This window comes from Cherax quadricarinatus, chromosome 4 (assembly GCF_038502225.1).
Source record: "Cherax quadricarinatus isolate ZL_2023a chromosome 4, ASM3850222v1, whole genome shotgun sequence".
NCBI classification, from domain to species: domain Eukaryota; kingdom Metazoa; phylum Arthropoda; class Malacostraca; order Decapoda; family Parastacidae; genus Cherax; species Cherax quadricarinatus.
Window position 1 is genome coordinate 54366766 of NC_091295.1, and position 14274 is coordinate 54381039.

At 41.2% G+C, this 14274-nt stretch overlaps 1 protein-coding gene across 1 annotated transcript; it reads left to right on the plus strand.

The window, feature by feature from the left end:
- The first annotated feature begins 578 nt into the window (after positions 1-578).
- On the plus strand, positions 579-2388 carry LOC128684294 (forkhead box protein B1-like). Its single transcript, XM_053770465.2, has one exon. The coding sequence runs from the start codon at positions 580-582 to the stop codon at positions 1906-1908; it is 1329 nt and encodes a 442-aa protein (XP_053626440.2). The 5' UTR covers position 579; the 3' UTR covers positions 1909-2388.
- The last annotated feature ends 11886 nt before the right edge of the window (positions 2389-14274 follow it).

Here is a 14274-nt window from a genome sequence, read left to right on the forward strand (position 1 = left end):
AAACGATACAATCCGCAGCTGGTGATTATTATGCAGATTATGGAGTCGTATTTTAATAATCAATCAAGTCTTGATTTAATGTACGGGTGTCCGAATTTTACGATAATAATTTTATGTGAAAAGGATTCCATAACTCATTTTATATCTACAGGGGAGGGGGGCCACATAAATCTGGGCTCCTTGAATATCGTAACATTATTCAGTGTAGCTCAACTATGTACATCAGAGTGACTTTAACGTCCAAAGTTGTTATGATTCGTACGACATGGGGAATGTTGGCAGCGAGAGGAGCTCCGCCCACCGGCTGCTGTAACTCCGCCCACTATCTGTTGTAGCCCCGCCTCCTAGCCGCAAAGTAGCGAATCAGCGGCTATGGGTGGAGCTTCGGGTGTGACGTAGGTGCCTTATATGTAACAAGTGTTAGTCGGGATTATCAGTGATGGTCACCGGGTGATAGTATACGCAGGTGTGAATGTTAGTCCCTGGCGCTCTTCTTGTGTGCGCTCAGTGAACTGTTGTGGTGTTTACAAGTGTCTTAGACTGTGATCGGATGCTCGAGTGATAGACGCAGCCACCACCATGCCGCGCCCCTGCCGCGAGAGTTACGGCGATCAGAAGCCGCCGTACTCGTACATCTCCCTCACCGCCATGGCCATCTGGAACAGCCCGGAGAAGATGTGTACACTGGCGGAGATCTACAAGTTTATTATGGACAACTTCCCCTACTACCGCAAGAACACTCAACGCTGGCAGAACTCTCTGCGTCACAACCTCTCCTTCAACGACTGCTTTATCAAGATCCCTCGTCGCCCTGATAGACCCGGCAAGGGCGCCTACTGGACCCTACACCCGTCCGCCATGAACATGTTTGAGAACGGTAGCTTCTTGCGCCGCAGGAAGAGGTTTAAGATACCTAAGCCTGAGAAGGATGCGCTGGAGGCGGGTTTGGCGCAAATCAACAACCCTCTGCGATGCCTGGAGGCGTCACGGTGCTCTGGAGAGACGCTGTTGGGGGCCTCTGCCAGCGTCAGTCTGCCCTCCCTTCACCACCAGGGTAAACAACCCTTTACTGTGGAGTCTCTGGCCGCCTCCGATGCCAAGCTGCCCCAGCAACTGCCGCCCATGCCGCCCGTGTCGTTGCCCCTGGGGTTTCTGCCGCCTCCAATGCCCCATACCGCCCTCACACACCGCCCACTGCCCTTCCCGCCCACTGACCTGCCGCTATCGCCCACCCACCCGCCACCCACGCTACCGACCACCACCCAGTACTCGCCCTACCCACTGCCACACATGCTGCACCACCCACCGCCCCTCACACCCTCACTGCACCACCTGTACGCTGCAGCGGCCATGGCGGCATCACTGACGCCGTGTGGAGGGGCGGCGCCCTTGGTGAGACCCGCTGCGGTGCATATGTCGCACCTCACCCTGGCCTCACTCTCAGTTCTAAATCCCTTCACCTCGTCGCTACCTCTCCGACCTCAAGCCGTGGCTCCACGCACCTCCACGGCAACTATAACAGCAGCTCTGGCCTCCACAGCTTCAGATTATTCAGTCTCACGACTCTTGGCCTCAAAGTCCCCCACACCGTTGCTCAGACACCCAATGATGCCTCCGACGTCCACAGCTGCGCTGCTACATCATTCACAGTTCCACGACTTCAGTCACGATGACGATGACGAGCCTATCCACGTTGAAGACGACGACGATGATCAAGAAGCACCATCAGCACACACACGAATCCCCTCGGGAGGAGTTTCTCCCGAGGAAGACGCTGCGGAAACGACCAATAGCGGCAAACTCCTTTCTCGGCAGGAACTTGGGGTCCGAGTAGAGCGGGAAGGAGCCTCGCAGGTGCCGTCAGAAGAGCTGTTCCTTCGTACGTCTCCTTCTGTACGTTCCATTTGACGGTGACAGTGTACCCCTGACTCGACCCACAGCCTCCACCGCAGCCTCCGGGGGCCCACACTGTGCCCACTCCATGCGTAATGTTCTAGTCTAGAGGTCCTCTCCTCAGTGCTAGAGCCCAGAGTTAAAGGGTCCTCAATAGTCTTCGTGTCCTCCTTATCCCCATTAAGGTAAAATTCCTCTTAAGAGACGAATGCTTTTGTTGGAGCTTTACCTACCTCTCTTTCACCAAGTCGCGAACTCTCCCCGTCAGGAAAATAAACTTTATTGCCTTGTATTCAAACGTGCCAACCCGAAACCAGGTCAAGGAAAATGTGTTGATGCTAAGCTGTTTATAGGTCGAGCCGTTCCAAGTGGCTCTTTCCAGGTCAAAGAAACACGATGGAATGGCTTCTAGCAGAGGGTAGAAAGGGAGACGAGATATCTTGACTAGTGATAGACGGGAGAGGAAAACAATTTCGTCGATGAATAAGAGTCCGATGCTGCGATAAATAAATAAATAAATATATATATATATATATATATATATATATATATATATATATATATATATATATATATATATATATATATATATATATATATATATATATATATATATATATATATATATATATATATATATATATATATATATATATATATATATATATATATATATATGTATATGTATATGTATATATATCGCTGTGAAGGATTCCAGTGAGTGAAGGTAATCGCGAAAAGGATGTTTCCGAGTGTGTTATCTCCCGAGTGACTCGTGATCCCGAATGTTTTTTTTTTTTTTTTCAAGTGATGGATACCCCGAGTGATAACATTATACATACTGAGAGAATAGTCCCTTTGTTTAATCCTCGAATCTTTATATGTTCGTGTCCGTACCTGCCATTCAGTTACCTGTAATAACCTTCTGTTTATCGCCAACTGAACACTTCCGCACCTGTACACAAACTGCTAAGAAAAGGGAAAGTAACTCTTTATTGTTTACATCCTTGTGTCTAGTGTCTCGGTGTTCTATTTACCTCCACAAACAAATGTGTATATATATATATATATATATATATATATATATATATATATATATATATATATATATATATATATATATATATATATATATATATATATATATATATATGTATATATATATATATATATATATATATATATATATATATATATATATATATATATATATATATATATATATATATATATATATATATATATATCAGAATACCCTCCGTATTTATTATTTATAATGTATACAAAGTAATCTTTCTTTTCCCCTTGTTTTATCTATTTCACTAATTTATACTGTAACCTCTCAGCTGAAATTTTATGCTGTCTAGCTCTTTGTTACTAGTTACACTAAAATCGTCTGTCTAGACTAGAAATAACTAGACTACCTATGTAATAGACATAGAGAACCTCAGTCCTCAAATACACATCTAGCGCTGCCTAGTTGTCTAGTTATGCAATGAATGGAAGACTAATTCACCTGTATAAGAAAGATTTTCATGAAATTTAGGCTCTAGATGGCCCAAACTAACTTTTGGTTACTAGTGGTAGTTCGTCCCCTAGTTCAGGGAGGGTTAGAATGGTACACATATGGTGGTACTGTCATTGTTTCTTGTTTGTGGTGATTCAGTAACATTGCAGTGTCCTTGCTTTTAAATCTTTCTCTCCCCTCTCCCTCCCTCCCCTACATTGTAAATATTATTGTTATATTGATGATGCTAATTTCGTGTTTAGATATGATAATAAATGTCTTCACGCTATGCACAAGTTTAATTGAATTCCTTCCCTCAGATCATTTGCTCTCCGTATCTTTGTGATGCTTCTATGCCCAGCGGTTTTTATGCTAGTGTTTATAGCGGTTTATGTTGCAACTTTATGTACCAAAATCTGCTTCATTTGGAGACACTTTTATGTTTTTAAAAATGCATAAGAAAATACTCCTGGGGTGCATTTGCAAAAAAAGAAAATTAGAGTATGCACACGCATGCATACAGCTTCCTTGGTAGGACCCTCAGCCTTGATGGATAACATTGCCTGATGAGAAATGAGGCTCAGTCTGCATTATGACCAGGAGTCGAATGCTGGCAGATTCTCACCCGCTTTCTTTCAGACAATCCCGTTACCTTCTGCACTGCTGACGTGTGTAAATTAAATGGTTTTGTTTTTCTAATTCTAACCTTGTAGCCGACACCTGCTGTTGCCCTAAATATAACATTACACAAACATCTTGAGTTCACTCGGGTCTCAGGAGCAAATTAAACGTTGGGATTCAGAACTAAGCTTAGAATCTACTAGCGCTCTGAAGGCAAATTCTTGGTCTCAGTGACGCAGACACGGCCTTGTGCTGCAGAAAATGACAAAGGGACCTAACTACTACTCCCTAAATCAGATTTGTGCATAGGGGAAACTAGCCATATTGATGGCATACCTATTCTGCTATTTCCTCCTGGAAATGCTTCTTGCCTTTCCCTGGAAATTCTGGCCTTTTCCTGGAAAAGCTCGAGCGGAGGGCCGCGGGAAGCGGGGTGTCAGGCGTGTACGCTACAACTAGGTGAGAAATTGTGGCCTTATAATTTCTTCTGAGCACATTTGAGACTGAAAAAGATATATTATCTTGACTTGTATGTTTTTTTTTATTATTTTTATTGTTTTGAAAATGTGATTTATTTTTTTTAATATTGGATCTGACATTATTTCCAGAGAATAAAATCATTAAGACTATGATTGAATTTTCACCGAAGAGACAATAATTCTACCAATAAATAAATCTTTATATATATATATATATATATATATATATATATATATATATATATATATATATATATATATATATATATATATATATATATATATATATATATATATATATATATATATATATATACATACAATGCAATCATCGCAAACCAAGCGATGCTGGATGCAAAACAACCTTGGGGGAAGTAGAATGATAGCCCTAGGCCTTTCGTGTTGCAATCAAGACGTCATCAGAAACTTGCAAAGTTGCAGAAAAGAGGAGCATATCCATGCAAATACTATCCCAAAGGACGTCTTCACTGGACGTCTTCACTCCAGTGAAGGCAGGGAGGCCCAAAAAGAAAAACCAAAGTTTCTCTTTTTAACTTTAGTAATATATACAAGAAAAGGGGTTACTAGCCCCTTGCTCCCGGCATTTCAGTCGCCTCTTACAACACGCATGGCTTACGGAGGAAGAATTCTGTTCCACTTCCCCGTGGAGATAAGAGGAAATAAACAAGAACAAGAACTAGTAAGAAAATAGAAAACCCAGAGGGGTGTGTACATAAGCAGAAGTAGCAAGACGTACCTGAAATCTTTCATGTTTATAAGACAGAAAAACAAACACCGGCAAGCCTACCATCATGTAAAACTATTACACACACACACACACACACACACACACACACACACACACACACACACATATATATATATATATATATATATATTATATATATATATATATATATATATATATATATATATATATATATATATATATATATATATATTATATATATGTCGTGCCGAATAGGCAGAACATGCGATCTTGGCTTAAATAGCAACGTTCATCTTGCCATATAGGACAAAATCATTCTGAACCTAACGAAAAAAATATATTTCACTGTGTTTGTTTAGTATTAATTTATTGTAAACAAATCTAAAATATATTTAGTTGGGTTAGGCTAAAATAAATTGCGCTTGTTATAATAAGGTTAGGTAAGTTTTTTAAGATTCTTTTAGTGCAAAATTAAAAATTTTTACATTAACACTAATGAAAAAAATATATCTTTAAACGTATAAGAGTAAATTTTAGAAAGGTCTTAATTTTAAATGAGTTCTTGCTAATTGACCAGTTTTACATATTCGGCACGACATATATATATATATATATATATATATATATATATATATATATATATATATATATATATATATATATATATATATATATATATAATGTGTGTGTGTATGTGTGAACTCAAATTAAGTTGTAATAAATAACCGACAATGGATAAACAGAAGGATATACGACGGCCGCGAACCGTGGCCCGTAAATTGACAGCCCGACGCTCTACCATCTTGACCGTCAATTTACTGACCGCGATTCGCGCCCCCTTCCCTTCCCCCGTCTACCCTTTTGTTTATCCATCGAAAGTTGCTTATTACAATTTTCGATGGATATATATATATATATATATATATATATATATATATATATATATATATATATATATGTATATGTGTGTGTGTGTGTGTGTGTGTGTGTGTGTGTGTGTGTGTGTGTGTGTGTGTGTGTGTTTGTGTGTGTGTGTGTGTATAAAGAGTAGTTGACAGGGATCATATAATTGAAAAGTTAGTTATATTTCATTAAAGGCTGTAGCTCTCGCTGGTATGCTGACACAAGCACGCAAACGCACTCACAAACACGTACATGCACCATGCAAGAAAGTAGCGACACTAGTCGCAGGCATGATTGCAGATTGTATATGAAACAGTCGCAAAACTCACAGCAGTATCTAAATTTGCGAGAATTGTCTGCTGGATTTTTTTCTATAAATCTTGACGCCGTAGCCGCTAATTGCTCTTTCTTATTAATATCCACCTCAGACCATACCACGGGTGGGGTTAGAACCCGCGATCAGAGAGTCATAGAACTCCAGACTGACGCGTTAGCCACTGGCTCAGCCACAATAAGATTCATCCAACTAGGTATATTTCTACACAATAGGAAGGTTAGCATAGGCCACCACTGTGACTACAAATGCAAGTTTTGTTTTTTGTAGAAATATACCTAGTTGGATGAATCTTATTATAGCCAGCTGGCCCAGTGGCTAACTCGTCGGTCTAGAATTTTATGACTCTCTGACCGCGGGTTCTAACCCCACCCGTGGTATGGTTTGTTTGCAGCGGCAGAGCATGTGGATGCACGAAGACCTAGGAATTAGGTCTCACAAAAGTCTAACAGGAACATGTCTTGTTATATATTTATCCTTTATATTTAATGTTTCAAGCAAATTGTTTTATATATGTTCAATATTTCTGCTATCTTATTTTTACTAGGATGTTATTTTTACTAGGAGCTTATTTTTACTGGGAGCTTATTTTTACTAGGAGCTTATTTTTACTAGGAGCTTATTTTACTAAGAACTTATTTTTACTAGGAGCTTATTTTTACTAGGAGCTTATTTTACTAAGAACTTATTTTTACTAGGAGCTTATTTTTACTAGGAGCTTATTTTACTAAGAACTTATTTTTACTAGGAGCTTATTTTTACTAGGAGCTTATTTTACTAAGAACTTATTTTTACTAGGAGCTTATTTTTACTAGGAGCTTATTTTACTAAGAACTTATTTTTACTAGGAGCTTATTTTTACTAGGAGCTTATTTTACTAAGAACTTATTTTTACTAGGAGCTTATTTTTACTAGGAGCTTATTTTACTAAGAACTTATTTTTACTAGGAGCTTATTTTTACTAGGAACTTATTTTTACTAGGAGCTTATTTTTACTAGGAGCTTATTTTTACTAGGAGCTTATTTTTACTGGGAGCTTATTTTTACTAGGAGTTTATTTTTACTGGGAACTTATTTTTACTAGGAGCTTATTTTTACTAGGAGCTTATTTTTACTGGGAGCTTATTTTTACTAGGAGTTTATTTTTACTGGGAACTTATTTTTACTAGGAGCTTATTTTTACTAGAAGCTTATTTTACTAAGAACTTATTTTTACTAGGAGCTTATTTTTACTAGGAGCTTATTTTTACTAGGAGCTTATTTTTACTAGGAGCTTATTTTTACTAGGAGCTTATTTTTACTAGGAGCTTATTTTTACTGGGAACTTATTTCTACTAGGAGCTTATTTTTACTAGGAGCTTATTTTTGCTAGGAGCTTATTTTTACTGGGAGCTTATTTTTACTGGGAGCTTATTTTTACTAGGAGCTTATTTTTACTGGGAGCTTATTTTTACTGGGAGCTTATTTTTACTAGGAGCTTATTTTTACTAGGAGCTTTTTTTACTGTGAGCTTATTTTTACTGTGAGCTTATTTTTACTAGGAGCTTATTTTTACTAGGAGCTTATTTTTACTAGGAGCTTATTTTTACTAGGAGCTTATTTTTACTAGGAGCTTATTTTTACTAGGAGCTTATTTTTACTAGGAGCTTATTTTTACTCGGAGCTTATTTTTACTAGGAGCTTATTTTTACTAGGAGCTTATTTTTACTAGGAGCTTATTTTTACTAGGAGCTTATTTTTACTAGGAGCTTATTTTTACTAGGAGCGTATTTTTACTAGGAGCGTATTTTTACTAGGAGCTTATTTTTACTAGGATTCCTTAAGAGAGAGAGAGAGAAGGATGAACCCCGTCGCTTATTTGTATTAAAAAATTTGATGTCTTATTTAACTAAAGCATCTTAATTATTTTTTCCCCACTAGGTCATTTCCAGGAACCTCGGGGGAACTTTTATTTCCAGGAACCTCGGGGGAACTTTTATTTCCAGGAACCTCTTGGGAACTTTTATTTCCAGGAACCTCGGGGGAACTTTTATTTCCAGGAACCTCGGGGGAACTTTTATTTCCAGGAACCTCGGGGGAACTTTTATGAATCTTTATGCATTAATTTACTGTTATTTTTTTATGCTGGTTATTTTAAATTTGATGATAGTATTTATTTGAGTTGAATGGTTATTTTCGTTGTTTTATTGTTTTTATTGATTTGTATATAAGGTATAAGTGCTGAGTGATAAGCATAGTTGATTGTCCTGTAAAGTCACTACTACTACCATGAAGATATTTCCATATATTTTGGACCCCCGGTTAACGATATTTTTTCCCTCCAGAAGTATGTTCAGGTGCCAGTACTGACCGAATTTATTCCCATAAGAAATATTGTGAAGTAGATTAGTCCATTTCAGACCCCCAAACATACACGTACAAACGCACTTACATAAATACACTTACATAATTGGTCGCATTCGGAGGTAATCGTTATGCGGGGGTCCACTGTATTTGCATATACAAACGATAATTTAAGCTGTGACTCCCAAGTGGTGAAAAAATGCCATTAAAAAACCACGAATTTATAAACCTTGCTGGATTATAATCGCTTAATGCCGACCACAAATATTAAACCAAAATAAGCATAACTGTATTAATACCTGCAACACAGTCTTATTTGCAGCCTTAATGCGCTTGCTATCGCCTAAACAACAGGAATGTTGTCATTTGTATTCAACTGGCGGCTACAGTGGCCGCCTGCGGCCCGTGTAATAATAATAAAGATTTTTATATTACGCGTAATATTGCCAGGTTAATGTTTGATAGGTGTCGATACTGGTAACGAGGCTGGAAATAGTAGGTGCTGTTGGTAGTTTGGAGGGTCGTTAGTGTTAATGGTCAGAGTTATTATGAGAATTTTATCAATCTTAGGTGCTGAATATGTGCTAGTGTGCTAGTATCCTCAGCTGTTAATTGGTGCTAGTGTGCTAGTCTCCACAGCTGTTAAATTCAGTGATGGTTAATATTGCTTTATTTTTGTATTTGTGTGTGTGTGGTGCTGTTTATGCTCCAGCTGCTGCTGCTGCTGCTGCTGCTGCTACTGTTGCCATTCCTGATGCTGCAGTTGCTACTGCTGCTGCTACTGTTGCTGCTACTGTTGCTGCTACTGTTGTTGCTACTGCTGTTAGCATTGTTGATACTTCTACTGGTGTCGCTGTTGGTAATTTTTTTTTTTGCTACTATTATGGCCTCTAGATGCTGTTAGTTGCCATTGTTGCTAATTTGTTTTGTTGATTCTGCTACTGTTGTTAATGTTCCTGCTGTTGCTGCTGTCGCTACTGCTGCAGGTTCTGATGCTTCCATTTCTATTGCTAATTTGCTGTTGTTGCTGTTGTTGCTGCTGTGCTGTTCTTCTGTTAATGCTGCAGTTGTTGAAAGTATTGCTATTTCTGCAGCTGAGGTTGTTGCTGATGCTGTTACTACTGATGATCCTGCTGAGGCTATTTCCCTGCTGCTTTCATTAATATTACTACCACCACCACCACCCCAACTACACCATCACTACCACAGCTACCATCACTACCACAACTACATCATCACTACCACAACTACATCATCACTACCACAACTACATCATCACTACCTCAACTACATCATCACTACCACAACTACATCATCACTACCACAACTACATCATCACTACCACAACTACATCATCACTACCACAACTACATCATCACTACCACAACTACATCATCACTACCACAACTACATCATCACTACCTCAACTACATCATCACTACCACAACTACATCATCACTACCACAACTACATCATCACTACCTCAACTACATCATCACTACCACAACTACATCATCACTACCACAACTACATCATCACTACCACAACTACATCATCACTACCACAACTACATCATCACTACCACAACTACATCATCACTACCACAACTACATCATCACTACCACAACTACATCATCACTACCACAACTACATCATCACTACCACAACTACATCATCACTACCTCAACTACATCATCACTACCACAACTACATCATCACTACCACAACTACATCATCACTACCACAACTACATCATCACTACCACAACTACATCATCACTACCACAACTACATCATCACTACCACAACTACATCATCACTACCTCAACTACATCATCACTACCACAATTACATCATCACTACCTCAACTACATCATCACTACCACAACTACATCATCACTACCACAACTACATCATCACTACCACAACTACATCATCACTACCACAACTACATCATCACTACCACAACTACATCATCACTACCACAACTACATCATCGCTACCACAACTACATCACTACCACAACTACATCATCACTACCACAACTACCATCACTACCACAACTACATCATCACTACCACAACTACATCATCACTACCACAACTACATCATCGCTACCACAACTACATCACTACCACAACTACATCATCACTACCACATCTACCATCACTACCACAACTACCACCATCATCACTACCACAACTACCACCATCATCACTACCACAACTACCACCATCATCACTACCACAACTACATCATCACTACCACAACTACATCATCACTACCACAACTACATCATCGCTACCACAACTACATCACTACCACAACTACATCATCACTACTACAACTACCATCACTACCACAACTATCACAACTAATGCTTCACCCATAACAAATAACACAGTAAATACTATCACCATTAAAACCATTACCATGACCATCTAAAACTACCATCATTGCTACTACTACAATAACTACTACCACTATTACTATAACTACCATAATTGCTATTACATTTACCATCACTGCTACTAACAATACAAAAACCACCATCATTGGTACTACCACTACCGCCATAACTACCATCGCTGCTACTACTACCACCATCACAACTATCATCACTGCCACTACCAATACAACTACCATCACTACCACTACTGCCAGTTCTACTACAACTATCAATACGAATACTACAACTACCATTGCAACTACAGTTACTGCCACTACTACTACTACTACCATCGCTACTTTCACTACAACTACCATCACTACTAGCATTGCTACTGCCGCTACAACTACCATCACTACTACCATCGCTACTACCACTACAACTACCATCACTACTACCATCGCTGCTGCCACTACAACTACCATCACTACTACCATCGCTGCTGCCACTACAACTACCATCACTACTACCATCGCTACTACCACTACAACTACCATCACTACTACCATCGCTGCTACCACTACAACTACCATCACTACTACCATCGCTGCTGCCACTACAACTACCATCACTACTACCATCGCTGCTGCCACTACAACTACCATCACTACTACCATCGCTGCTACCACTACAACTACCATCACTACTACCATCGCTGCTACCACTACAACTACCATCACTACTACCATCGCTGCTGCCACTACAACTACCATCACTACTACCATCGCTACTACCACTACAACTACCATCACTACTACCATCGCTGCTACCACTACAACTACCATCACTACTACCATCGCTACTACCACTACAACTACCATCACTACTACCATCGCTGCTACCACTACAACTACCATCACTACTACCATCGCTGCTACCACTACAACTACCATCACTACTACCATCGCTGCTACCACTACAACTACCATCACTACTACCATCGCTGCTACCACTACAACTACCACCACTACTACTATCGCTGCTACCACTACAATTACCATCACTACTACCATCGCTACTACCACTAAACTACCATCACTACTACCATCGCTGCTGCCACTACAACTACCATCACTACTACCATCGCTACTACCACTACAACTACCATCACTACTACCATCGCTCATCACTGACTGCCGTCGCTGCTGCCGCTACAGCTCCATCAGTCCACTGCCATCGGCTCGCTGCTACTCAGGCTGCCATCGCTACTGCCGGTCTTGCTGCCACTGCAGCTGCCATCCTGCTGCTCCGTCGGCTGCTGCCACTGCTACCGTCACTGCTGCCATCGCTGCTGCCACTCAGCTGCCATCACAGGCTGCCATCATTCTGCCACTCTACTGCCGTCACTGCTGCCATCGCTGCTGACCACTCTGACATGCCATCTGCTGCCGTCGGCTGCTGCCACTGCACTAGCCATCCACTGCTGCCATCGGCTGCTGCCACTGCAGCTACCATCACTACTGCCATCGGCTGCGCTGCCTGCTCGCTGCCATCCACTCACTACCGTCGCTGCTGCCACTGCAGCTACCATCACTACTGCCATCGGCTGCTTGCCACTGCTGGCTACCATCACTGCTGCCGTCGCAATCGCCTGTAGCTGGCTACCATCTGCTGCCGTCGCTGCTGCCGCTCACAGCTCCATCCGCCTGCCATCGGCTGCTGCCACTGCGACTACCGTCACTGCTGCCGTCGCTAGCTGCCACTGCAACGCTCCATCACTGCTGCCATCGCTGCTGCCACTTTCTGGCTGCCATCATGCTGCCATCAGCACTCTGACTACCATCACTACTGCCATCGCATTCGTACCAACTCGCTGCCATCACTACTGCCATCGCTACTGCCACTGCAGCTACCATCACTGCTGCATCGCTGCTGCCACTGCAGCTGCCATCACTACTGCCATCGCTGTTGCCACTACAGCTACCATCACTGCTGCCATCGCTGCTGCCACTACAAGCTGCCATCACTGCTATCATCGCTGCTGCCACTGCGGCTGACCATCACTGCTATCGTCGCTGCTGCCACTACAGCTGCCATCCACTGCTATCATCGCTGCTGCCACTGCAGCTGCCAAATCCACTCTGCCATCGCTGCTGCCACTGGCATTACCATCACTGCTATCGTCTGGCAATGCCACTGCAGCTACCGTCACTGCTATCAGTCGCTGCTGCCACTGCAGCTACCATCACTACTGCCATCACCTGTACCTGCAGGCTGCCATCACTGCTATCATCGCTGCTCGCCACTGCAGCTACCGTCACTGCTATCGTCGCTGCCTTCCGCTGCAGTTGACCATCACTCTTCTATCGTCGCTGCCTGCTGCAGCTGCCATCCACTCTGCCATCGCTGCTGGCTCTACAGCTACCATCACTGCATCGCTGCTGCCATTACAGCTGCCATCACTGCTGCCATCGCTGCTGCCACTGCAGCTGCCATCGCTGACTGCCATCGGCTGCTGCCTCTGCAGCTACCATCACTGCTGCCGTGCTGCCACTCTGACTGACCAGCACTGCCACTGACATCGCTGCTGCTACTTACATGCCATCGCTACTGCCATCTTTCTCCATCACTACTACCATCGCTGCTACCACTACAACTACCATCACTACTACCATCGCTGCTACCACTACAACTACCATCACTACTACCATCGCTGCTACCACTACAACTACCATCACTACTATCATCGCTGCTACCACTACAACTACCATCACTACTACCATCGCTGCTGCCACTACAACTACCATCACTAATACCATCGCAACTACCACTACAACTACCATCACTACTACCATCGCTGCTACCACTACAACTACCATCACTACTATCATCGCAACTACCACTACAACTACCATCATAATCATCATTATTACATAAAACTATTTCAAAATTATTCCTAAATATATTTTTGCTGTTGATATTACAATTATTATTATTATTATTATTATTATTATTATTATTATTATTATTATTATTATTATTATTATTATTATTATTATTTTATTTTTATATTATT